Source organism: Porites lutea, chromosome 3 (assembly GCF_958299795.1).
Source record: "Porites lutea chromosome 3, jaPorLute2.1, whole genome shotgun sequence".
NCBI lineage: Eukaryota > Metazoa > Cnidaria > Anthozoa > Scleractinia > Poritidae > Porites > Porites lutea.
Window position 1 is genome coordinate 11,983,595 of NC_133203.1, and position 26,511 is coordinate 12,010,105.

Here is a 26,511-nt window from a genome sequence, read left to right on the forward strand (position 1 = left end):
CATAAATGGGTGACGTCAGAGGTTCGTAAATACGGAGCTTAAGCAGCGACGTTTTTGAGCCACGGACGTCAACCGGAAGTGGACTTTTTGCACTCTTGAGCCGTGATTTTGAACGAATTTTTGGTCAAATCGTCTCTGAAAGAGTGAAGACACTTGGCAATACAAATTTGGTAACGTTAAAGCCTATTAAAATAGAAAAAGGTTCACTTCCGGTTGACGTGCGTGGCTCAAAAACGTCACAGGATAAAATCCCTAATACCATCCCACTCAGAAGACCTTTCAAGCCATTTCATTGGATTTCACGACAATCTTCCATTTCGGAGCTTTATATATTTAGCCGCTTACCAGAAGGTTAAACGCCTATCTACATTCATTTGTCCGGCGGTGAACGTATCTGGCAGTAAATCTCTGTTGCTGGTAATACAAGTTTTGTTCTCAGCTCCTCTGGAGTTTTCAAAAACGGCTTTCATTGACAAAAAATTGAAAGAAAAGCTACAATGAAGAAGATTATTATGGTGAGTATTTTTTAAGTAAATGAAAGTGAATACTTAGGCTCTGAATTAAATGTCTCAGTTTTCAACTCTAGACCCGACCTGTCTGTATACATGACATACTATCAAAATTTGGTTTTTTTTTACTGTAACAAAATAAGAAATACTGACTGCTTGCTGTGCTAGCTGTTTTATCCTATAATAGTAAGTAATCAATTTGCTATGCTTTAATCAGCGGGAAATTCATTTTAGCCAAAAGGGCATCTGTTATTGCCTTCAAACTCACAAGTGCGCTGTTCGTTTCCAAATTGAACCTAAAATGGAAAAGTGAAAATTGTAATATTCATCCCATCATGTCAAACCTTTCATTTGTCAATAAATTACAGAATGTGTCTTTAATAAAACCTTTTAGTTTACAACTTAAAAGTTGTCGGCGAAATGACATTCACCTCAGAACAACAAAACTTGTGTAAATGTTAAAATTCTTTATGTTCATATATGGTACGGGAAATTGAAATTAAAAACAAAAATACACCACGAAATTAATATTGTTATTGGGAATTAAAAGGACATAACAGCCTAAGTCGGAATTATTACTATTTCCATTAGCTTGCGACTTTTTTAAGCCAGCGTATTTTATTATGTTTCTTAGCGTGAATTTGCGTGACTGAAGGCCTGTACTCTCGAGTTTGGTGAAGTGTTCTAATGAACCTGGAGTTCTTTTGACGTTTTTTTTTCTTATAACGTTAACTGTAGTTAGTACTGTAATAGAACTGGCAGTTTGCAAACCTATAAATCACTTTATCATTTGTAGTGCAATCACAAGTGCTTTGCCGAAAAATGACTGCTTAATCACTAAATCACTTTCTTTTTCAATTGTATTAAATGTGATCAGATATGCTTTGCCCCAAAATCTCAAGCAAAACACTCACGCAAAATCAAGGTCCTTGACATCTTATCTCTTCAAATGATGAATTATTCTAAAGAATTTCAATTGACATATCATTTAAAACATGATCAAAACAAAAAACGGTCCTTTCTGTGAGCAAAAGGGCGTTCATGCAAATCCTTTTTCATTTTCATTTTGAGTTTCAATATCCCTTTTTCTAAGGCCATTAACAAGACCATTGTTGTGGTTTTCCGATAACTAGTTTCAAATGCAAGCAGATGGTAGAGACCACCAATCTATTACAGCCAAAAGAAGTTATTTATTTTACCATGATAAATAAATCCTTCATCCTGTCGAAGTCATCTGTCAAGTCAATCAGAATAATTCATACTGAACTGATATTCTCTGAAATATTTCAAACTTATCGCCAGGCCGGGCCGGACTGTAGTTCAGCGAGTTCTTGTATGTAATCGCAATATTACTTTACCTTTCACCTTATCAGTTCTTATGCTAAATTGATCACCATACCTGAGATTTAACAATTGTATTTTATCCTTTTTGGGTAAGAAAAAGTGTTGATCACAATCCTAGACGTCAAGTTCGGTCAAGTTCGCTTGCACAACAAATCTATATTGTATGATTGCTTGTAAACCAGCGCCTTTTTCGTCAGGAAAGCTTTAGCTCAAAACGAACCGTTTTATTCCTTACTTTGGTGGGTGCTAATTCTCGTCTTATTTGCCTTTTTTCTCATTCTAGCTTTAGAGACAGCAACATCATTTGATCTCAAGTTACAAACCTCAAACTTTGACAGATTTTCAAAGGCGCGTGTCAACCTTAAAAGCAACTGAAACAAGACGAGTTCACCAACTTCGAATGCACTGCAGCCCGGAGCCATGAATAACACTACACTTACTTTCAACTCAAGCAAACCTCTGGCCGGTACTCAAGGCAGTTCTTTAACGGTGGTTATAGCACTGACTCTAGCAAATGTATTGTCCATATTATCAGGAACGCTGGGTAACTCTTTGGTGATTATCTCTGTACTTATAAACCGGAGCATGCGTTCAACAACTAACTTGTTCATATCGTCTTTAGCTGCTGCTGATCTTATAGTCACCTCGACATGTATGCCGCTATTTTACGTTTACAACGTGCTTACATGGCCTGTTTGGCCTTTCGGAAAAATTGGCTGTCGAGTTTTGTCGTATTTGGTGCATATGTCCGTCATGGCCTCAGCGTTAAGTTTGCTGGCTATATCCTACGATCGTCTCCTCTCTATATTTTTTCCAATGAAACGATTAATTACTGTTAGCAGGGCTAAAAAGATGGTAGCGTTTATTTGGTTTGTTTCGCCGCTGCTTCTTCTCCCTTCACTCTTTCACCATGATATTCGCTCAGAAATGGGTAATGACGCCAAGAAAGTGGAGTTGTGCATAGAATCGTGGAGTACTATACAGGACATGCATATTTATCAGATGTACCGGATCTCTTGTTACTTTCTCTTCCTGTTACAGATATCAGTTGTCTATTTTTGTATTGGTTACCGTTTGTACACACGTCAGCATCCCGGAGAACAAACGTCTCAGAGTCGGGCTAAAGATTTACTGAACAAACGAAAAATAATTAAAATGCTATTTCTTGTGGTTGCGCTGTTTGCTTTGTGTTGGTTGCCGTACATAATCAACAAACTTTTGAACATTTTCCCTCCAAGAAAAGGTTACGTTCCACCGAATGTGTTTGTCTTCGTTGGAAATTTTCTGGGACTGTTAAACAGCGTGGCAAATCCTCTAGTTTACGCTGTGCTTAACAAGAATTTTCGTAAAGCATTCAAAAACACCTTGCAATGTAACTGTAAATATGAACTAGAGGAAAGACGTAGAACAGCCAGTGTAGTTAGCAAACAAACGCAACGTATGCGATCAGAAAGCCTCGTCGCTGACCGACTTAGAGCAAGTTCTCTCTCAGGAAGCGAAAATCCGGTCACTACTGTCCTCGCTGTAGATCGGATAAGGTGCCTATCGTTTACAAGCATTGAGCAAGAAGCTTTGGTTGAACTGACAAATTTCTCAAATTGCTCTCAACAAAACCGAGTTGTTGCACGAAGAAACCCTGAGAATCGGCGAGTAAGTTTTGGAGGCGACAACTTGCTTCACTCTGAAGAGAACGCGAACAAAAAGGTGGAAAAATCGGAAAATGAAACTGAAAATGTGAACCAGGGATTGCCGCATGCCTGTAATGAGATAAGCCGACCAAGACAGGATAGCGGCAGGTACTTATCTCCCATTAACGAGAAAGGATGTAACAACAAAAGCTTTGAGGAATAATGAGAGAAAAGTTGGCGAGAACGAAAAAAGAACGAAAAAAAAAGCCTGCCTAACAGGGCTTGGCGACAATGGTGAAATATTTGCGGCGACACAAAATATCAATTATCAAGTAATTCGTACGGATGAAGAGGGTTTTAAACTTTGCTAATAACACAATCGTAATCAGACATTTCAGACTATCTATCTAGTGATAATACCTACTGACATTCTCAATCTCAAATAACAAACTGCATTTAACCTAAACTAGTGGTCTATTATCAACGCTGTGTTCTGATTGGTTGAGCTACTGCTACTAGGCTATATGTTACAGCCTACTAGCAGCGAAAAGCGCCGGCGTTGAAAAACACAACAATGGCGGCTGAGTCTCGTTTTGCTAGCTAAAGTTGTTTTGTCTCGATATTTTTGAGCAACCAGTTCGATTTTACTAAAACAATTATTCTTCCGGCGGCCCGAATGGCCTCTTAGTCAATAGCCCATGAGGCCGACAGAACCCATTCGGGCTCGAGGAATAATATTGTTAAACGGGAGAATGAATACCATATTACCTATGTAAATATCAACAGTTCTTTATTCAAATATTTTTTACACTTATAAAAAGGAATTTAGTTATTTGGAAGTTAAGCGAGTAAAGCTGATCATAGATCTACAGCAATTTTTATTGGTTTGTTTGTAAAAAATAGTCACGCTTTTCACAGGAATTCAAGGACTTTAAGAAGTTGCAGAAGAGAATGTTAACAGTCTTTTATCTGAGCCGCTAACTCTAAATATTAGCCCAATTTCTACTTTTCCTGCTAAATTTAAAAATTCAATTTGCTTTCTAAATCGCGCAGATTATCTAGCATCATAATTTATCTTAATAAGCCTACTAACTACGTATGGTATATAAATGTTTAATAATAACGAAGTACACCCACAGAAAGCTTTACATCTTGTCTTGATAGCGAAAATGCTTAAAAAAACTCAAAAACTCTGCTTTCCTTTTCCAGATGCAATTTTCGTTGCCAACACTGGTAGACTAAGTAGTTTGAATCTCTCTCATACTAGCATTCCCAGCCTGTAAATGCCTTAAAAGCAAAACCTTAACGTGAAAAAAAAAAAGCACTTAATGTAACAATTTGCGAAACTTACGTAACACTACCAGAATCAATTTCGTTTTTCTTTCACATTTAAATTTGGTCATCCCAGCAAGGTTAAAATGACAAAAGCCCTTTGCACACAAAAGCATAGCCTGCGAACCGCAGACGTATTTCCGGTCGTCGCTTCTCTCCCTCCGAAAAATAACGGACGGAAAAAAGCGACGACCGGAAATAAGTCCGCGGATCGCAGGCTAGCAAGAGCAAAACCCTGAAGAATTCTGGTAGTAGTAGTAAAATGACGCCACCTTGCAAATATAGAGTTAGCTGTGGCCTTTAACTTTATATACTGTAACTACTACCAAACAAACCTAGAAAATATATGAAAGATGAGTCAGCGGGTATTAACACAAAGCTACCATTAGTAAATTACTACCTGGCTAATCTGTAATACTCACGAAGGACTTAAATCAAAGAAATCAGAGAAGTCAACATGATCGACTAGTGCCTGGGAAAATCAATGGTACGAAACTTCAGAGGTTCTTACTCTACAATTTGATTGTTACACCAAGAAATCTAATGACCTTGGGGGTCAATAGGTTTTTGATGTTGCAGATGATGTACAAAACAATTGGAGAAACAGCCACACAATGAAATAGCGACAGCTAACCGCCAATCTGAACACCAAAACTGAAAAAAACATCATTGAAAGGGATCAGCAATGGCTTCGTCTGTCCAAGTTTACATTGATGAAAACCAAGAAATAACTACTAAATATATCAAGCATACATTTGAAAAAAATATTTTATAGGCAAAACCCATTCAGCTATTTAGCCACCTCTACATATTTTGGGTGATAAATGGGCCGCGGTTAAAGAATGAAAAATTTTCAGTTTAGAACACCGTTCGACCAGCAAAACTGATCAAGGGCGGGGATTTTCCAAATATTTTTCCTGTTGAAATGCAAAAATCTATTGACTTTTTTATGCCGAAATTCCCGTTCTTTAGTCGCGCCCCATTTGGGCAGTGATCCGCGTTCAAAGGATGGCGTCCATAATTCGCTGATCGGCTCAGCAAGGTCTTCCACCAGCATATGTGGGATTTTCAAATGTTGTCTTGGCTGCCTGATACAGGGGATTTTTCTCCTGAAAATCACACAACAGTCAGACCATGTTAGTTAAGCGTCGTGAAGCAAAATATAGAGAAGGATATATCAACGAGTGTGTACTTCCAATAACAGTAACGTGGTATTCTTAATTTATATTTCGCTAAGAAAAAAAAGGATTTGCTTGGCATTTTACAAAAAGGTTATCAAAAAGCTGCTTAAATGAGTTTTTGGCAAAAAAATTCACTCATCCTCGAAGCAATAAATTAAGAGAAAATGACAATTAAGTTCTAACTGCTTTTAACAACGTTCAGTAACACTCAACGAAATAAATGTATTTTGAAGCTTACCTTGGTCCATCTGGAACGAGCCTGCTCTTGCTGGAATTTTTGATACTCAATACGATCCTATGGTGAAAAACAAAATTTCTGAGCATTTTATACTAATTACCACTAAAGTATCCGTGTAGAAAGGCAAGATATCGCAAAGCAGAAACACCACAACAAAAAACGTATAAAAGTGTTTACATACCACCATGGTAAGAAAGGCTTTAATAAGTGCCAGGATGATAAGACCGAGGAGCACGATTCCACCAACCACTGCTGCTACAATAATGACAATAGGTGCTTCTTTTGGGCAGTTCACTATAATAAGAAAAGTTACTCATCTCAGCCTGTTCTCAACAAACCATTATCTTCCTTCTCCTAGCTTACTTTTATGAACTGGTTTTGATTTAGTGTAAACGCACGAACCTCCCGTAAGCAACCATCCAAAAAGGCGAAGATTAAGTGGTCGCTTACGAGAATCGAACACAGGTGGTCATTTCAAGCGAGGGTCCCCACACTTCAACATTTTGTAAAATAATGTATTGCACGCAATTTCACAGTTACGATATGTGTAGTTATATCTGGTCACTTAAAAATCTTCGTATACTCTGCGCAGCGTAGTACAACCAGAAAACAAAGACATCAATGCATGAAACATGCATCAAGCAGTCGCTGAAAACAAGGAAAATTATAAACTGACCGTTACCACAAAGTGTTTGCGATCACTTATGTGAGATGGTCATTTACGAGAGGTGTTAATTTCAGGGGTTGGAAAATTTTGGTATTTTCGATAGGTGGTCCCTTACAAGAGACGGGGTCCAAATGAAAGAAAGTGCCGGGGAAATCTGACTTGAGCAGCGGCATATGAGATTGCATGAGAGCGATATTTTCCAACTTCCATTTCTTACTTGCTGTACATGGAAGTCCTCATAAGTGACAGAACGAGTCCGGTAATTACGAACAAGAATTAATTCACAAAGTATTCCTAATATCATCTCGAAAGTTTCAATTTCGTTTCAAAGAAAACGCAAGGAGTTGGGCCAAGTCAATCATTCCACAAATACACGAGGCAAGTTACACGAGAGGTTGTTTAAAATTAACAGTCCTGAAATCTTTGGCGAATTTACGTAATAATCAGCGCTGTCCTCCTTGATCCGTTGTACAGGTACAAGATCATAACTGTGACAAGAGAAATTGTAACATTCATTGCACGCTCACCCAACGCGGTTTTAAATCAGTTTGCGCACAGATACAAAACAAACTCCATTTATTATTTTTTTCTGCTGTTTCAGAAATTTATGGAAACTTTCAGTTCCTTTTTGTCCAGCATCACGTCATTTTCTGGTACATTAATAATAACTTTGAAATACAGGCAGTAAAGCTCCGTCCACACGAAACCGCGGATATTCAGTTTTTGAAATCGCATTTCTTCAAAGGATCGGCCTGCCGTCCACACCAGTGAATCTGCTCACCGAAAAGTGGTTTAAGGTCCGGCCCGTTCACACAAATCACGACATTTCAACTTGAACTGTCCAAATTCGTGTGGACGGATAGGGCCTAAATATACTGCCTTACATTACACTGGATAAAAGGAGCAAAATTTTTACCTTTGTCTTTCTGCACATACAACTTGAAACTTGTGCTGTCCTTTTCTGTTTCAGTGGTAAAGTAATATGTACAACCGTCCTTTGAATCAAGTGCCTCGCATCGATACAGACCTTCATCTAAACAACAACAGACGCCGCTACAAGTTATTTATCGTAAAACGGAAAACTGTGAACATGTCAAAATCTACGTCTCCTGTCAAATAGCACATTGGAATCCGGATTTTCTGATTTCCCGATAAAACATGAAATCAAAACCCGATTTTGTGCTTGGAATTGTCAATAGAAATAGCGAGCACTTTAGTAAAGAATTTAAGTTCGTGGAAATCTGTTTAAGGAGTCTCGATTTTAAAGGAAAATTCATAGGTACATTATGGGCAATGTGGAAATGGTGAATTCAGTTTTTACCTGTCTTCTTTGTAATATCGGATACAACTTCAACTTCAAGTACATTAACCTCGCATCTTTCGACATTTTTGCATTCGTCTAAAGACTTTCCTTCGAACGTTGAACACTTTGCACAGTCCTCATTTCTACTGCACATTCCATCTTCGCAATACTGAAAAAAGAGAAATTGCGATTATTTTTAGTATTTACAAGCAATAACTAACCCGGCTTAGCCTGTGTACAGACGTCCCCCCTCCCTCAGAAAAAAATCGGTACACAGGCTAACCTAGCTTTAATGAATTCCAAAAGTCCAGTTTACTAAAAGCGAGCATGTTACATGTAGTTGATAACATAATATATCAAACACAAGAACTTAAATGGAGTATTTCTCGTCTGCCCACTCAAAAGTGGGTTAAAAGCACGAGGCCTAGCTGAGTGTTTCACAGCTAAGATATAACCAGTCATCAGAAAAACATCCTTTCGAGCGTTCGCTATATTTTCTCAAATGACCACTAACCTTTCACAAAATTCAAAACAAAAAGGTATGGTAATTTCGGTTCGTACAAGTTACTTAAGCAGTGGATACTATTTTTCACTTGTTTTTATTGGTTATCAGGGGACCGGAGGGGGGGGGGGGGGGAAGGGGAGCACTCCGGAGTAAAGTGACGGGGGTGATCAAAAAGGAGCAAGAATCAAAACCAAAAATATCCCTAGGGCTTCCAATGAAACCCCCAAAATTCCCTGGACGGAAAATTACTTATTCACCATACCATCTGAATTTACCTTTTCTCACCTGGCAGTATAGAACTACGCGGCTGGCATACGCGCAAAGTACACCAATCGTCAGATTGTTATTGAATACCCCCAAAAAATCCCTACTTAAATCAAAGCACCGAAAAAAAGGCCAAATTTCCTATTTTATAAAAAAAAACCTGAATGGAATTTTCAAACCCACAGAAAATCCTTTCAGACCGTTTTTTAATTCCCCCAAAAACCCTACTTAAATCAAGGCACAAAAAAGAGCCAAACTTCCTTCTTAGAAAAATCCTGAATGGAAAATTACAAACCCAAAGAAAATCCTTCGATCATCACCGTCACTAACTCCAGAATACCACTCCTGGGATCTGGGAGGTAACTGATTGTAGTTTACAACAAAAGCCAAGGTCATATGGTTAATGCGGTCCCCAATGTAACCACTACGTATGAGGTTTGAAATAAAGTAAACACCCGCTAATAAGAACCTGTGGATTAAGAACCTCCTGGCAGACATTTGTCACTTTAATACCCAAAGCAGGATTTTTTATGTGGGTTATTGCCCCCGCAGGGATTTCGCCCAGAAGACGAAATCTCGAGGAGGCGTCCTAGTAACTCGCGCGTATATAAAAGAAGTTATTTACAGTTAATAAAAAAAGCAGTCATGAGTATACCAGAAAAAAAATCTCAATTTGCTTGAACAGGTGCCACGCGGAATCGTTGGGTGATGATGACGTTTCAATGCTGAACAATGCTCCACGCCCACAAGTAAGAAATGGCAAGGATGACGTAAAACAGAAAATTCCAAAAGGAGCCGCTTGGATTGATTTTGTGACAGCCATTGTTAAGTCGTAGTTCGATACTCTTATGCGTTAAGCCCCGTGCAAACAAACGCAACATTGTTGGATGTTACATGTTGTGTCCGTTTGCATAACGTTGCTTGTTGTTGCGTGTTGTCAGGAGTTGTCGCGCAAAGTTTGAAACCGGTCAAACGTTTACCTACGTGCAAACGGACGCAACAACTCCAACATTGTTGGGCCAAAAATGTGTGTTCACTGACATTCCGTGGAGCACCTGTTTTGAAAGTATTAAAGCAAAACTGAAGCGTAATGAAATGCCTAGCAGTACTTTCCGCACGCTAGCTCACACCGCGAAAATGTAGACTTAGACGATTACAAATTGAGAAATTCCCCCACAATTTTAAATATTCTGTTAAATTCTGTGCTGATCAAATCCCTTTTCACAGATGTCCCTCTATAAAGGTTTTCTGAAGCAAAATATTATCTTAAATGCGGTTTTAGTTTTAAAGAAATGACTAGACCGCGAATGTGAAAAACTTCTCGAAACATCCAGGGTGTTTTGATCAAAGCTGCGTAAATCGATCTTAATGTCCTGACTTAGTGCATGAAATCTTGCGTTTCCTGCTTTTATCGCACCTATTGTATGTTATATGTGTGAAAATCTTCAGTAGGAATATTTTAATTAAAGCTACCCAAAGACCAAGGCTACAATTGACCGACCACATACAGAGCGGGAGTAGCTAGTTAAGGGCCCGTTTACATTGGAGGTGGGGGACCCCCGATAGGCGAGCTAACATGCGGTGGGTCACCCCACCTATCATGTAAAAATGATCGAGTTAATATGAGAGATTATATGAACAGGCGGGTTACCTCACCTACCTGGGGTCCCCCACCTCCATGTAAGCAGGCCCTATGATAAACAATTTAACCAGGGAGTGTAACTTTGAGTTGTAAATTTAAGTATAACAAGAACGTACTGTACTAAACTGTATATAAATTCGGTAGTATAAAAGTGTGAATAAATAAAAAGTTTATTTATTTTTCTGGTAATCAACAATCTATTATCTCCTTCCAAAAAAATTAAGAGCCTACGTAGCCTAAATTTCTAATAAGAACCCCAAAATACAAGAACCTATTTTGCCAGAGTTCAAAAAAAAGTACTGCGTAGGTTCATATTAGCGGCTGTTTACTGTATTTAGAGTAACACCCCAAAAGGGATTAAATGTGTATTTTATCTAACGAGCACCCCTGTTAATAAAGGCAAATTACTTACAGGACAATTTTCACAGTAGGTCCCATCATACTTCTCTTTGCATTCACACTTGAAACAGTTCTCTGGATCTTGTTTACACTCGCCTCTTTCGGTACCTCCGCAAATTTCCTGCAAAGTAATATCGTTATTGCAAAGATTGCAGAATAGCTTGTTCCAGCCTTTCAGATAGCATGAAGCGCGTTAATTCGAGCCCGGCGAGCGTTAGGGCAGACGAGGGATAAAAACGAGAGGAGATTGGGGAAAACCCCTGGATCAGGCTACTTGCAGGAGTGCATCACACAACAAATTGCTGTAAAGTAAAAGGATTTGACTGGTATCCTGCGTGGCTGACGTGCTAGAAAAGAGGACGAGCTAGTTCCCCCTTTCCGTACAGGCCTAAGTACCAGGCAGACTAACGATATGGTTCACTCGAACGAATGATCCTTAAGGAATTTTACACGACTCAAAATCATAACTTTCCTTCATCAACCAACGACCAAACAACGACAATATTGATTCGTTAAATTTTTTTTGTTACGTTCTTATGACGGCAGATAACAGTTTCGAGCTCACTTTAAAATATTTGGAAAGTCTTCGCTCTCAAGGTATTTTCGAAGGAAATTTTATCTTGCCGGTTGATGCAAACACATTTTAAAAGAGGACTAATTGACGAAGTAAAATCCACGCGCTCTATTACATTGCGAAATGTAAATAAAAAACTACAATCAATATTGCGCGTAAAATGTTATTACTTATAGGATGTTATTAATTGGTTTAGTTCTCTCTTCTTAACTTACACAAAGAGAAAAAAATTACTATATCTACTGATTTTAAGGTCGGTCGGTGTAGACAAGACAGCGGTACGCCGGGTCTTACTAGTTTCTGCCATCTTATTCCTAAACGAAATTCTCGGCCGGTGAATCAGCTTTTCAGAATAAATTGAAAAACAAGCATAAGCTATTCGATCCTTTCAAACAGGGTTCGTACTACCTGTAGATTATGAAATTCCAGGAGTTTCCAGGAGTTTTCCAAAGTATAAACAAAAAAATCCAGGGGCCCAAAGTTGTAAAAATCACATCAATTTTCTTTAGAACAAGTTACTTACGAAGTGAAAGTGTATGTAGAGAAACGTTTTCAAAACTTCCTCATTCGTTTTTAATCCTACAACTAAGGGCGCTAACTGACCGGCCAGACCATTCCCGTAGTAATGAGAATTTTACTTTTAATCAAAACTATCCAACCAGATCCGTCAAATCCTAAATACTATGCACGAAGGAGATGGTTTTTCAGCAAAAACGGTTGGGAAAAGCCTATTTCATTGTCAAAATGCTGCTCCTGCCATGGTCTGGCCGGCCAGTTCTGACTTTTGGAAAGCGCCCTAAGATTAAATTCGAGGAGTTTTCCAGGATTTTATGCCAAAATTGAATTTTTAAGGTTTTTTCCATGCTTCTGGAAAAAAAGTTTCAAAACTCCAGGAGTTTTTTCAGGAATTCCAGGAGCAGTGCGAACCTTGCTAAAATATCCAGCAATCACCAATAAAAGGAAAGGGGATTCCTTGAACAGAAATTACCATTATACCAGTACGTTCATCACATTAATTGTTGCATAATCACATGTAATAAACTTTTTTCATTGGTTATAAGTTAAAATGAGTTTCTCGCAATGTTTTAAAGTATTTTCCTGGGAAACAGACAGTATTAAATGCGAGCTTCGCTTGTAGGTATGGCTTAACTTATGTTTCCCCCTCAACTTACGGAATTTGCATCTTTCCGGCATTGTGTCTCTTGTGGGAAGTAAGTACAGTTCTTTATGTTGCATACATCCCCATAGTACTTGTCTTTACATATACATTTACGACAGCGACAAACTCCATGATCGGGACCTGAAACATTGTATAAACATTTATTTTAATTTTCCTGAACTCCGTCTGAATTTCCCTGGTTAATAACAGGTTCATACAATTTAGTGGACCGTCACGTTATGTCTTAAGGTGCAACAGGCGCTTCATCGTACCTAAATGCAAGACAGATCGTTTTAGGAACAGTTTTATTATTAGATCCTGCAGCGATAATATATATACGTAGATTTTTAGTCCTTTTATCATATTTTTTATACTTTTATATTTACTGAACTTAGTTTTATATAGACATTTTATCAGTTCGATCATTTGTAAATACGCAATTCAGCTATCGTCCGTCCGTCCGTCCGTCCGTCCGTCCATCCATCCATCCATCCATCCATCCATCTATCTATCTATCTATCTATCTATCTATCTATCTACCTATCTATCTTCGCTTTGTTTCATTTTTTCCCTGGGTTTTTTCTGAGACAAGGAGATACCCTTATGCATAGGCTATACAGGGACCTCCTGTCCAAAAGGGCGGATATTCCAAAAAATAAACAGGTGAAGAACATTAAAGCCCATTCACATTAACAACAATAATTCCGCAGTTAACAAATGAAAATCATGCAAAGATAACTAAAAGACTGGCTTCAAACGTGCTTTCAAATGTGCTAAATTTGTGTAAGAAGCTTACATGTAACAAACGGGTTTAACCGTCTTCAATAAAACAGCTTTCAACCGTCTTTCACCTTCAGTGTGGAAGGGGCACAATAATAACCTCCCTTTGCACCCCACCCAGGGTGCAAAGAGAGTCCGTTTTACATCTTGCTAGAATGGCAGGCTGTAGCTAGCATGTACTAACCCAAAAAAATTAATGATGAGTAGGACTGACTATACGTTCTTCTGTAATGTGTAGTTCCAGAACATATCCACACCCCGCCACGGAGGGCAACGGAAATTGAGAGGGGAGTGGGGTAAAAGTATAGTGAAACGGCATTTTTTGACGGAAATAGTCTTTCCAGGGGCTCCCCAACCAAGTTGGAAAATTACGGAAATTACAGGGGGTGGAGGGGGTATGACAAGCACCCCCTGGAATGGAAATTCCAGGGGGGGAGGGGTCTAAAACAAAAGTGGCCTCTTTTGGGGCGGGGGGGGTATAGATATTTTTCGGACCTACACAATTCGAATTCCCCACAAAACTTCACTTGTCGGGCAAGTTAAGAACAGAATTCACAAGCCCGATAGCAAAATCCACTAGCCCCAGGCTATCGGACACTCCTTTCTTTGCACGCTGCACCGCCCCCACCCCCTTCGCCTTCCCCCCTAGTGACGGACAGACATACTGGGTATAGTGCAAAACAGGATGTGTGGAGATATACACTTATTATTTTTAATACAAATAAAAGACAAAGGGAGGGTAAATTGGCAGACAACAGTCAGCAACATCTGTGATCAGGTCCTGATTCAAAGTCAGCACAGCAAAAACCTTCCTCACTCACCTCCACACAGTTTGCCTTGATCTTCAGGGCAAGAGAAGTCATTGCATTGACAAAACTCCCCATAAAATCGCCTTCCCTGCTCCTGTAATTGATATAAACCGAATATCAGGATAAACAATATCATCTCTACATCTCAAAATTCATTCCGCTGGGAGAGAGGAACATGTCTTAAGGAATGCACAATCAAATAATTTATGCTGTCTTTACGTACTATGGGTGATTAAACTCAGTCATGAATAAGTTATGGCCACGACAGTTTTTTTTCCATTCTCTGATTATTTTTAACAGACTGTGTTATACTTACTGATCTACAAACACATTTTCCACAAACACATTCACCTCTGCCACTACAAGGAAGCTCATCTGAGGAGTTAGTCCTGCAAAGAAAAGACAGCTTGTTGATACAGACACCGACAGAGCATCAACTATCAACAATGAACGAGGAATAATTTTAAAAACATTGTGGGTAACAACCATAATAATTTGTTACTATTGCGTTCGAGGTACGAGAACGCAACCCCTAATTTCGGTTGGGTGTTCTGTGCATTATTGGGTGTCCTCTGCAAATAACAAGCCAGGTTCTTACTTCGGCGGAGCGCAAAGTAAAGGATTCGCGACGCTCAGGAATGTATCAAAGTTGACTTTTTTTGACAAGATTGGGCACGCAAAGTCTGTAGGTTTTCGGTTTTATTCGGCTATTTGACGAGGCCGAATTAGTTCGAGATATTTCGAGATCACTTCAATTTCTTCGATTTATTCTTTAACTTTTTCGAGGAAGAAAGAATTACTATTTTGGCTTTCCCGAGGCTTGAACCGACTCACCTGTGTGACCCGTCAGATCAAAGGAGACTCTAAGTTGAGGGATTAGCCGATTGCGCTACTGTGACCCACGGTAATTCGGGATAAGAAAAACAGTTATGAAATGATGCACTAGTTTCGGGACAAGATTGAACGTGCAAGTTCGTGACTTTTCGGCTTGTTTCGGCTATTTCACGAAATGAGACCGGACTACTTCGTGATATCTTGAGATCAATTCGAGTTTAGTCTTAAATTTACTCGAGGAATAAATAGAGGATATTAAGTGGCCGCGCAGAGACACGAAATTTCTCTTCGAGTGTTGAAAAACATTTCACGAGTGAGCCCTCTTTGCAACTGCTGCTTTGTTGAGTGTTCCGTAGTGAAATTGCTTTCATGCATTGCGTGACTTTCTCAAACTTTCTCTACGTTTTTGGATTATTCATGAATAATTAATTAGGGCATGTTTACATTTCAGCATGGGTCAGCAGATTTGCATCAGTTACTGAAATCATAAATATGCCGAAAAGCTACTACTATTCGCCTGTTTAGTATTTTCTAGAACCTTATGTCAAACGGTATACAAGTTCCAAGCGAGTTCTTTTCACGAACTAAGTTTTTTTCCCACGAGCTGGACTGCTGTGTTTAGTCAAGTGTGACGAAGGTCGATTTTCAAGTTCTATGTTTACAAGTTGGCGGACGCCGTAAGATATCTGAAGTTCAAGTGAGAGTTTGTTACTATTGGCAGAGGCTATGTAGTTTTACTTAAGCTCAAGGCAAGTTTGTGTTGGCGGATGCTGTGTTTTAAAGCTCTGTAAAGGCTATGTTCCTTTGGTATTAAACTTCCCTGTGTTAATCCGACATCCCTTCGTGCTGACAGTCAGTGAATAATTATCCTCAAAACATTCGAACTCGTAACATTGAGTTTTAGCCAATTCCATGTTCAACGTAATTGACTCCTTACCAATGCCTTACATATCTTTAATCAGTGCCTGAGACTGCTGTGCTGTTTTTGAAGCCTGATGTGACTAAGAAAAATAGAGAAGTCTTTTTTCACTGTTTGTTTTGTTAGACTTGTTATTCACCGCCAGTAACCTCATATTTGACTTACGTCTAAACTTGTGGCCCAAGTCAAATTTAGAAGGATTTGTATGGAGTCATCAGAGTATAACTGGGCTAGTATCTCAGAGACAATTTGTCCCGAAATGCTAGTTTTTGGCAAGTAGGCCTCTTGGATGTTGCTCTTTTCAGAATATCCTGACAAATCCCATAATTTCACAAATTAACACCTTACTCTTACCATATTTCATTTCTTACTGTTCCTCCGCATTTATAATTAATCAGTTCCAAAACCACGATTCCGAAGTGTACGCTCCGTAGCGTCTTGTTTCATTTGTGTCGACACACATTTGCCTCGCTTTGAGGCGCTGGCTTCCTTTTTGCCTCACTTTGACGCACTAACTCATATGGTGATTCGTGTGTCCTCGGCGTTCATCTTTCAACAGCTATTCTGTCTTCGTAAAGCGTTCCAAAGCGTTCATTGTTCAAAAGTTTCGGCGGTCGTCGGTGCCACAAAGTAAATCTACCGAGTTGTGTAGCTCGGCGGCCGTTGTGCTACAAAATAAATCTACCGAGATGTGAAGCTCGGCGGCGCCATTTCATCATGACTTGTGATATTTTCGGCACCGGACAAACGAACACTTTAGGTCTATGGTATTTATTTGGATTGAATGATATACCTTAGAATCGACTGGTGATCCAACGAGCCACTTCAATTAGAATAGCTAGAAAAGTGGCTCTGTGTCAAACTTATAAACAGCTGACAGGAGCTCCACTTTCAAGACTTTTTCATAGTGATACACAGTTTAAATAGAAGTTTCGCTGTAAGCAGTCCTTACGTTTAAAATATATACCATGATCAAACTGTTAGCTGTACGCCTAACAAGCATATTGAACGCACTCTTCTATGTTCCGATTACTACTAGTAGTTACCTGCCAATTGTACTTTGGTTACTCCCTTTATCCGGGTTCACTGGGGCTACGTCATATTATTTGCTATCTTTTTATTGCAGAATATATTTAGGCGTTGAAACTGTTTGCTTTTGCTTGTTAAAAGACCAGGAGGGAAGGATAGCAGACCCCCTAAGATTCTATTAATGGAAAAATTAATCCGTTAGTTGTTCCGGTAACTAGTGTCAAATTCAAATCGGCATTCCTGCATGCGTAAAGAGCTGTGAAAATTCTACGAGAACTTCTCTGTATTTGGTCAGATTGAAATCTTTAAATGGGTTAAATTTCATAGAAGACATTTACATCAAATTCAGGGAAACTTAGCTGGTAGAAATTTCGTAACTGACTCGCGTGTGAATTCACAGCTCATTACGCATGCAACAATGCAGAAATGAATCGACATGAATCTGAAACCTACAACTACCAACGGATTCAACTTTCGAATAATAAATTCATTAATGTACTAATCTTAGGGGGTACGCTTGACTTGACTTAACTGTAAAACTTCATAACTCTACAGGAGCATTTCATTTGTGTATGCCGGGTTAAGTTACTAAGTAATGACTTTCGCACATAATAGACCAAAAACAGCTATATCCTTGTGACATAGCCTGATTCGCATTTTCAAGCTGTTTGTTTAGATTTTTTTTTTTAATATTTAATTACCTTAGCGCCGACACCTCGACTTTGCGCGACGCGGGAAAAATCGGTCAGGTGAGTGGTTATTTAAAAGCAAGATATTCGTTATGCAACCTACCGATCAAGCATCGAAGTTTCGAAGCTGCCTTACTAGCAATAGCCGCAACAAAAATTGGAAGTCAATATTTGCCCGTCATCGGTTCAACTGAAACTGATTTGTATAGTAACCCTTTATGTAATATTAATTTAATTTTCAGTGGTCTACTGCGACGACACATTCGGACGCCACCATATTCCATTTTGTACCGTCAAGTGCAGATAAATTCCAAGAGCTTGAAACTCTCAATCGTTAGCTAAAAGTAGCCCCTTCACACACAGGAGCGAAACATAGCCTCTTCAATAGCCCAGGGTTTACAAATTTTATTGATGAGTGGAGTCAGTGTGACTTCTGCTTCACAAATTTTGGAGACATTTTGGAATATTTGGAGTCAAGTATCACAACGAAAAAAGCCATGTCAGACTTTCCAGCACGTGGCCCTGGTATGTATACAATATCGTGAGGGATACACAAAGTAGCTGTAGCGGTCCGCTGACCTGGAAAGCTCAAAGCCATGATGGCGGTCACCGAGTAAGCTTTGATCGTAATTTACCCTCTTCCTGTTTTGTCGTGCAGTATAATTCTTAAATGTTTTAATTACGGTTTACAACGTTCACAATTAACGTAAATTGTATTTGTTGAGAAAAAACGGTAAGGACAAAACTGTGTTTGTTACCGAAAATTTCTGGAGTCGAAGTGGCTCCCTGTTTGTTACCGAAAATTTTTGGAGTCGAAGTGACTCCCTCCGTAACCTCAGTGGAGTCATCTGAACAATTTTGGCGTAAAATACGCCAAATTTTGTGTATTTGCGAACCTCGAATAGCTTTGAGAACCTACTATATCATTTTTCCTGGCACACTGACAAATGTCCCTTAGTTAGCATAGGCACGATACATGTCAGAAAAATGAACAAGCAAAACAATACCCACCTCTTGCATTTTGATAGATCTGTTTGCTCAAATGGTGTGTTACACTGGCAGAATTCTCCAAATCTGTTTCAGAAAGATAGATATGTTGTAAATTATGAACTAGCTGGTTAAAGCACTGACCAAGCTGAGAAGTCATATGCACAGGGTCACCACTCTCACCTTCCTTGGTTGCATTCACATATTCCACAACTCAATGTGCCGTTTCCATTGCAAATTTTGCTGTTATTTTGCTAAAATAAGGTCGAATAATAAAACTTAAATCACATACACCTAACCAGCAAACATTAAATGTAGGAAAAAAAATGTTGCAGATAGCAGCCAAAGAACTTGTAGTTCAACATACCTTCATGTTAGGTTGTTCACACTGACATTCACATATAAAACTCAAATCCAACGTTACAGATCCAAACCCTGGCACTGAAATTTTGAGGCTATAAAAACAACACACTCACCATTAACAAACACAATAAGTTTCAATTGCACAGCCTATAGCCTGAAGTGCCGCTGTTTTCTGTGTGGGCACTGGGGTTCAATCAGGTTATGGCAACTGCACTGCAGGCTTAAAATTGTAGGGTGGTAACTCATGTATCATGTAGGAGGGTGTTAAATACCATTAATATGCAGATCTTTTTATGACATTTTGACTAGGATTTTGTTTACCTTTTCTGCCTCTCAGCCTCTGATTCAGGACACTCATCTAACTTCACAGAGATATCAAAAGTAACCTGCGTTGAAGAAACAATAACATTACCAGTTAGGAAAGGCAGACTATCTTTCCCTCAGTTATTACCAATAGTACATGTCAAAGTTTCACAGTCGCTTCTCTTGTCCTTTTGCTGAGCATTTACTAGGCTACATTTCGGTGGGAAAAGGTTTTTGGAAAGCTTATAGGATCTCATGGTTTGAAAGATCTTTTTTCCCTGCACAAGGTGGATGACAAAGTTGTGCTTGACTGCACAAACTGATGACGTCACATGCGGTACAAGGGATGTGGATCTGCACACGCACGGTTTATGTGCACTTCCAAGGTAATGGCTTAAAGCATCATGTTGGCTCAAAATTGTTAGATTTTATCCTTTGTTTGTTTTTGTTAGTCTCTAGCTGCTATATGGTAAGAAACATCTTTGTATTTAAAATTTTATTTAAAAACGTTTTCATATTAAGCATTACGACATGAAAGGTTTCGTCAGCCTTCTTACCATGTGGTATCAACAAGAGGTCTAAGCTGCTAGGACTTCAATAAATCCAGGGCACAGTTGTTGAAAGGCCGATTAGCATTAACCTGAGGTTGAATTTTAATCTGGGTATCTTTTATTTTACTCGAAAGCAATTTCTCGGATAATCTTTTCTATTCTTTAAGATCATCCAATCATCATATTGTAGACAAAAAGAATTACAGCGAAATTCGTTGTATCGCGCTGCGCGTTTTGCAAACTTCGAAGGGATTTTGGGTTTTTCTGTTCCGTCAATCATTTTAGTGAAGGCGGGGTTAATGCAAATCACAATGTTACGTGCTCGCCAAGCTTGGCTGAGAATGACTCTAGATTGTTCAAGAATAGCGAAGGAAATCGCAATGGTGAGTAGTTTTTTTTTGTCGCAGGTAAGAGGCAGACGTTGCTTTATTCTTGCAAGTGACAAGAATAAGAAAGATCAGAATTATCTGCGAAGCAAACTTAACTAGTCGATTATTCCCCAAAACAAGACGATCACAAAGCAACGAACCTTGAAACATGAAACAAACAAAACGGATCGAAATCCACCAATCACGAATCACAAACCATGACCTTTTGAACCTGAACAAGTTTACATGTGCTTCCTAAGAGGTTCGCTAAGATGATTGACGGAACAGAAAAACCCAAAAATCCTTCGAAGTCTGCAAAACGCACAGCACGATACAACGAATTTTTAGCTAAATGAATTTACTTTTTAAGCTTTCAAATCTGAATTCAAATTTTGCACTAACCCTGGGTTATCTTGACCGAGCTTTGAACAACTCGGCCCTGATTAGAATCCAATTTAGGACTTTTGGTATGTTATAAAGCAAGAGTTCCTAAGTGTAAAACTTCTCCACCACGGCCACCTTGGGGACAGAAGAAAGGTGGCCGTTGTGGGCCGGGAGGAAGGGATCTAATTTCAAAAAAAATTATAAATACTTGTTGATGCACTTAGTAACAGGTTCACCATTTTCATCTATAAAATGACTGACACAAGAGCTTACCGTCTGCCCCAGTTTGACATTGGAACACTTTGGGCTCTGAATACTCACTGAACTACTTCTAAAAGACATAATTTAAAAACTCCCTCAATGTAATGGACATAAAAATAAAAGAGAATGCACCTAAGTTTGCAAATGGTTGCCCCTTTTTGTTAGTAACAATTTCAGAGAGACGAATAGTAATTTAAAGCATGTGTTCAGTCAAAAATGTCAATCAGTGCACATGTATGATCAGTATCCTTTTTATTTCTGGAGTGCCTGGAAAAATACACTGCAAGCAAGGTTGAGAACCAACATCAAGCTGAACTGACCTACCATCTAACAAAAAGATAGCATATAAACATTTCCCATTAACAGAAACTCCATAATCCAAACCCAGCCCTGGGGATTGTTTTTGAGTTTGAAAACAATAGCTACACTTCTATATTGCACTTGTAAAAGTATTATTAAGACTGAATCCATCAGAAAATTGGGTAATTTCAACTTCCAGTGGACAAAAACCTTGTGCCAGAATAATATTGTTTAAATTATTTAAAAAATACCGCATTCCTTTTTACACCTTTCAAGGGCTATAGATATAGTATATTATCATTCGATGCAGATTTTTCTTCCTTTTCATTGGCTGAAAGCCCACCACGTGAACTGCAAATAACTGCCTACAAACAATGGTCTGATCATGCGCAATGTCATCCAACTGTGTTTGGCTGCAAATAACATTCTGCTCATGCGTAAACGAAACCACGCGTGATATCGTTCTTGCGTGAAAAAAGGCAGATCGCTTCGCTTTCCAAAGATATTCATAAAAAATAAACTTGGTGATCGAATGATAACACTAAAGGCTATTTCTCATGGGAGCCGGAGAAAATAAATGTCAAATTTCACAAGAACTATGAAAACACGGGTAAAACTCTGAAAATTTCATGTGTAAGATGTTATTTTGTGAAATTTGACAATCGTTTTCTCTGGCTTCCATTAAAAATTTTCTTTGGTGTTATTACAGATAACTAATTACATCTATAGCCCTTGAAAAATGAAAAAAAGGAATGTGATATTGTTTAAATAAAGGTTTTTGTCCACTGAAAATTAAAATTACTCAATTTCCTAATGGCTTCCGTCTTAAATTGACCCCTGCTGAGTTTCATGTATTCCACAGAGAAATTGTTAAGAACTTGATTAAGATTGTAGAACTAATTAATTTTATTTTCAATCAAAAGCGAGACATAAGTACAATACCAGATACAGAAATCTAACACTTAGTCTGGATAATCAAGGTTCCATTGTACTCATGTTTGAATTCAAAACGTCTATTTTTCTTGGTCAATGAAAACCAGGCCAAACATTCACCAAACCGTTGAGAGAAATTCAGCCAAAACACCCAGAAAAAGCTGTTGGAGTGACAGAAAATGTCTTTTCTTTACTCACCCACACTTAGCTTTAACAGTAACTGACACTTTTTCTGGTGCTTTGTACTCAAGGCGGACTGTAGACACAATTTCCTGCACAGGGAAATAAAACATAATATTACTCCCATGGTTTGAGGTTCATTTTATCTCACACTATTCAAATTACAGATGACTGAAAATCGCATGACACTGCAGAGGTCGACCTAATTGCTCTTCAATTTCATTTTCTTCCTCCACTGAATCGGAGCCGCACAAAGATCCAGCTTCATTAATCAAGTTGTTGTTGTTGTTCAATGGAAAGCTGCGCGGCGTTGTAGGATTCACTTGAGGTTTGTTATGGTCCGTTATGGACTTACGAAAGTTTTAACAGATGTAAAAGCTCTTCAAACACGAAAAAAATCTGCTAATGGTTTTGAAAACTTACTCCTGCAAGGACTTGCAAGCCATTCTGAAAATTTTTTAGGTAAACTTTGTTGTTATTGTTGTTACATAATCAGCTCGACGTACAGAAGAATTAAGCTTATATAAAATTTCTTTACATAATGTAAATTTGTAAGGAAACTTTGGAGTACCATGAAATAATTTCAAACCAAAGTTTGTGGCGGTAGAAAGCTCGCAAAATCTACTTTTTTCTGCTGCTTTGCCCGAGAGAAATGTTGTTGTTTTCTATATAAGGACAAACTAAGGTACATGAGCTGATTAACGAGATTAAGTGAACCAATCAGAATGCTAGAAATGCATTATCCGAGGTTGAAAATTTAATAAAACTCATTAAATTATCATTATTATTATTACTATTATTATTATTATTATTATTATTATTATTATTATTATTATTATTATTATTATTATTATTATTATTATTATTATTATTATTATTATTATTATTATTATTATTATTATATCATTTCCAAGCTCGGTGGCCCAGCTGTTTATTCACGAGGAAACTGAAAAAATGGCATGTGGCTGTCCGAAGACACAATAGCCGAACCTCTGACTAAAACTGAACGGAAGGAAAGAGGCAGGTACAAAAGTCGGACCGGATCAACTCGGACCGCCAGTCCGGATCGGATCAACTCGGATCGAATAAAAAATAAAAATAAAAATAAAACAAAATTGGACTCGGATCAACTCGGAGCAATCAAAAAAATTAAATTAAATCAGCAAAACTGAAAGTTTAACCCATTTGGAGGGTAAAAAAGGCCAGATCATCCTTTTTTTCTCCGTAGCTTTCAGGCACTATTTTGTTTTACTAGTGCCAGTTCCTCTCGGATCATGTTATAAACTCGTGGTTGTGGTTGCGTTACACGACGCGCTCTGCTTCACAGATATGGATGACCTCGAGGAAGGTAAAATCTGAACCATCTTTCTCAATGAATTTGCTTCATTCCAAGAAAATGATAGTTTCAGTCGCCTAGAATACATATTTGCTTATTTCTTATTTTATCGCAGCTAAAGAATTTGAGGTGAGCGTGATCATAAGTTATGCGCATAATTTTTGATTAATAAGTGTACCGAATTATTTATGAGAAAAGCATCAAAAGCCTGGTCTGTTAATCGCATTTAGATAGTTTAATACCGAAGAGTGTTTGTTTGTTTGTTCCTGTTTGTTTTTTTTCTGCAGGACTTCTGAACTTAATTTTAATGATACACTAGTGAGCCGCACACATGCATTTCCAGTGAACATTTTCAACTTGGAAGGAGGAGAAACCATGCTCGCCCGGGACAAAGGAAATTTCCATGCCCCGGGCAAGAATCGAACTCGCGACCCTCCGGTTCAGTGGTTGGAACGTCCCATAAACATGTATTATTCATTCAAAATATTTCCCCGATTCTGATTGGCTAAAAGCACACGTTTAATTCACCATAACCAGTTACTGATGACCAAATTTGGAAGAATTTTGACTTTAACTTGGAAATGACGTCAAAAATGCAGCGTCTCGGAGGGTGTTATCCGCCTTGGCCTACGGCCTCGACGGATAACACCCTCCTCGATCTCCATAATTCTTCATAAGATACTCAGCCTCATTCATTAAATGTTAAGTATTCGGAGGGTCGTGAGTTCAATTCTCGCCTGGGGTACGAAAATTTTCGCTGTCCCGGGCGAGTATGATTTCTCCTCCTTCCAAGTTGAAAATGTTCCCTGGAAGTGTATGTGTGCTGCTCACTGGTGTATCATTAAAATTAATAAAAATTAAATTAATTTACGCAACCACGAGTTCGTGAGAAAAAAACAAAATGACGGGTGAAAGTTAAGTGATGCCGACTGATTTTATTTTTCTTTTTATAATCCGATTTGGTTTTTTTTAATGATCCGAGTTGATCCGAGGCCAATTTTATTTTTTTTTAATTTTTTTATTCGATCCGAGTTGGTCCGAGTCGATCCGAGTTGATCCGACCCGGCCTGGCGGTCCGAGTTGATCCGGTCTGACTTTTGTACCTGCCTGAAGGAAAGCAATCATACGCAAAACATATTGCTTGATGGAATATATCTTATCTACTTTTTCAAAAGTATCTGCAAAAAAAACCTACGTTTTTATCCTGAAACTGTGCCAAAAAAGAGGCCAAAGTTTAGACGAAAGTCTACGAAGAGGTAAGCTTGTTAAGAACTTTAAAATATTTTGAATGAATAATGAAACAATTGTTGAATTTAGCTTTCGCGTGTTGTGACGAATTATGCAGATCTCAGTTGATGTTATCTTGCCTCGATACGCATTATTCTTCACATCCTACACAGCCTCATTCAATAATTGCTCAGTATATATTATGACAAAGTGTGTAGAGACTACTGGTACTTAAAATACTATGCCAGATACAGAGTAACTGCTGGATTTGACCATTATGGTGATCAGTAGAGTAACAAGAGCAAACAAACATGCACCTGGATTTTAAATTGATTCATGCTTTCAACTAATTTTGTCACTCAACTTGCAGTTTTCAGTTTTGAAATACACTCTTTCTGGAAATTACAAATGATAAAGTTAAAACTTTCAGACAGACCCATAGGAATACTGTGTCTAATTTCACTTGCCCACTGGGCCACTAGACTTCTATTTTTACTTGCCCAAGATCGAAATTTACTTGCGCCAGGCAATTGGACCTGGACGTTTTCCTACCCTGAATGAAGTTAATACTGTATAATTTGGGGGGAATTTATGTCGCGTTGATCAAGTTAAACAACAGCTGGAAGTTTATCAAGTACCATACCTCATATTTACTTGCAATAAGAGAAACAACATTTCCAGAATCGTCATCAAGTTTTCCAGCCACAGCTCCCACATCACTCCACATAGTGCTCAAACTCTACACAATTAAAAACCAACTTGAATAAAATATTATCCATCAAGACGATTCCAAGAACAGCAAGTTGTGTCTCACACCCAGCCACCACACAAAAGGTGGAGATAAAGAAATTGAAAAGAAATTAAGATGATTGAGTGTGTTAACAAACATACACAGTCAAAATGAAAGGCAGTGTAATAATCATTGGTTTGTGAATTTGCTACGTTGTTTAGGGGTTCTAAAAAGGAACCCATCCTTAAATACTGTATTTAATTGATTACATGTCACGGTTTTATTAAGTTTTTAGCATTTCTGATGCCGTGTTTATTCAAGGGTGGCATTTATTTAAAAAAAAAACATGTTTTTTGAATAACTGACAACAATTACAGTAAATCACTTGTTTGTTAATATTATGTTAAGTAGCAATATAGTTAAAGTTTCAAACTGTAAATAATAAAAAGCACAACATTCTAAACATAATAAACATAACACAACATAATAAATTATTAAAATATAAATGAAAATAAAATAAATAATAAGATGGCTACCTGATAAAGAACACTAACGCTATCTGTAACTGCAAATATTGGTAGAATATTGCTATCCCGAAGTTTCTCATGAAGTTGTGCAAGGGAGGGATAATCCTGCAAGAGGGACAAAGCAATATCAAGTCACATACATATCAGTCATGCACCGGGTATCTTACATTGTGATTTAGCTACAACGCCATCAATAATTTCTTCATGAGGAGCTCTTCAACAAAACTCTCAGCATCTTTCTCAGAGGCTAAATAAA

The 26,511-nt window shown here is 38.2% G+C and overlaps 2 protein-coding genes across 4 annotated transcripts in view; one reads left to right on the top strand and one right to left on the bottom strand.

Moving 5' to 3' along the window:
* The first annotated feature begins 352 nt into the window (after window positions 1-352).
* Window positions 353-3,946, top strand: LOC140930484 (QRFP-like peptide receptor). The gene is made up of 2 exons (XM_073380196.1): window positions 353-515; window positions 2,137-3,946. Exon 2 carries the CDS (start codon window positions 2,274-2,276, stop codon window positions 3,702-3,704), a length of 1,431 nt encoding a protein of 476 aa, XP_073236297.1. The 5' UTR covers window positions 353-515; window positions 2,137-2,273; the 3' UTR covers window positions 3,705-3,946.
* A 308-nt stretch (window positions 3,947-4,254) lies between these two features.
* The window catches only part of LOC140930483 (integrin beta-1-B-like), a 45,624-nt gene continuing 23,367 nt past the window's right edge, over window positions 4,255-26,511 (bottom strand). For all 3 annotated transcript variants that reach the window (XM_073380195.1, XM_073380193.1, XM_073380194.1), the window contains 17 exons: window positions 26,265-26,360; window positions 25,642-25,737; window positions 22,454-22,527; window positions 21,035-21,092; window positions 19,477-19,541; window positions 19,160-19,247; window positions 18,976-19,046; window positions 18,817-18,879; window positions 14,651-14,723; window positions 14,347-14,428; window positions 12,759-12,886; window positions 11,026-11,133; window positions 8,221-8,371; window positions 7,816-7,932; window positions 6,414-6,526; window positions 6,233-6,289; window positions 4,255-5,922 (listed from right to left, as the gene is read on the bottom strand). In XM_073380195.1, coding sequence (XP_073236296.1) covers window positions 5,848-5,922; window positions 6,233-6,289; window positions 6,414-6,526; window positions 7,816-7,932; window positions 8,221-8,371; window positions 11,026-11,133; window positions 12,759-12,886; window positions 14,347-14,428; window positions 14,651-14,723; window positions 18,817-18,879; window positions 18,976-19,046; window positions 19,160-19,247; window positions 19,477-19,541; window positions 21,035-21,092; window positions 22,454-22,527; window positions 25,642-25,737; window positions 26,265-26,360 — 1,515 coding nt within the window. In that variant the 3' untranslated portion in view covers window positions 4,255-5,847. The remainder of the gene's footprint in view (window positions 5,923-6,232; window positions 6,290-6,413; window positions 6,527-7,815; window positions 7,933-8,220; window positions 8,372-11,025; window positions 11,134-12,758; window positions 12,887-14,346; window positions 14,429-14,650; window positions 14,724-18,816; window positions 18,880-18,975; window positions 19,047-19,159; window positions 19,248-19,476; window positions 19,542-21,034; window positions 21,093-22,453; window positions 22,528-25,641; window positions 25,738-26,264; window positions 26,361-26,511) is intronic.

Excerpts from the sequence above, each read along its gene's own strand:
- LOC140930484 (XM_073380196.1), top strand. The coding sequence starts at position 2,274 with ATGAATAACACTACACTTACTTTCAACTCAAGCAAACCTCTGGCCGGT.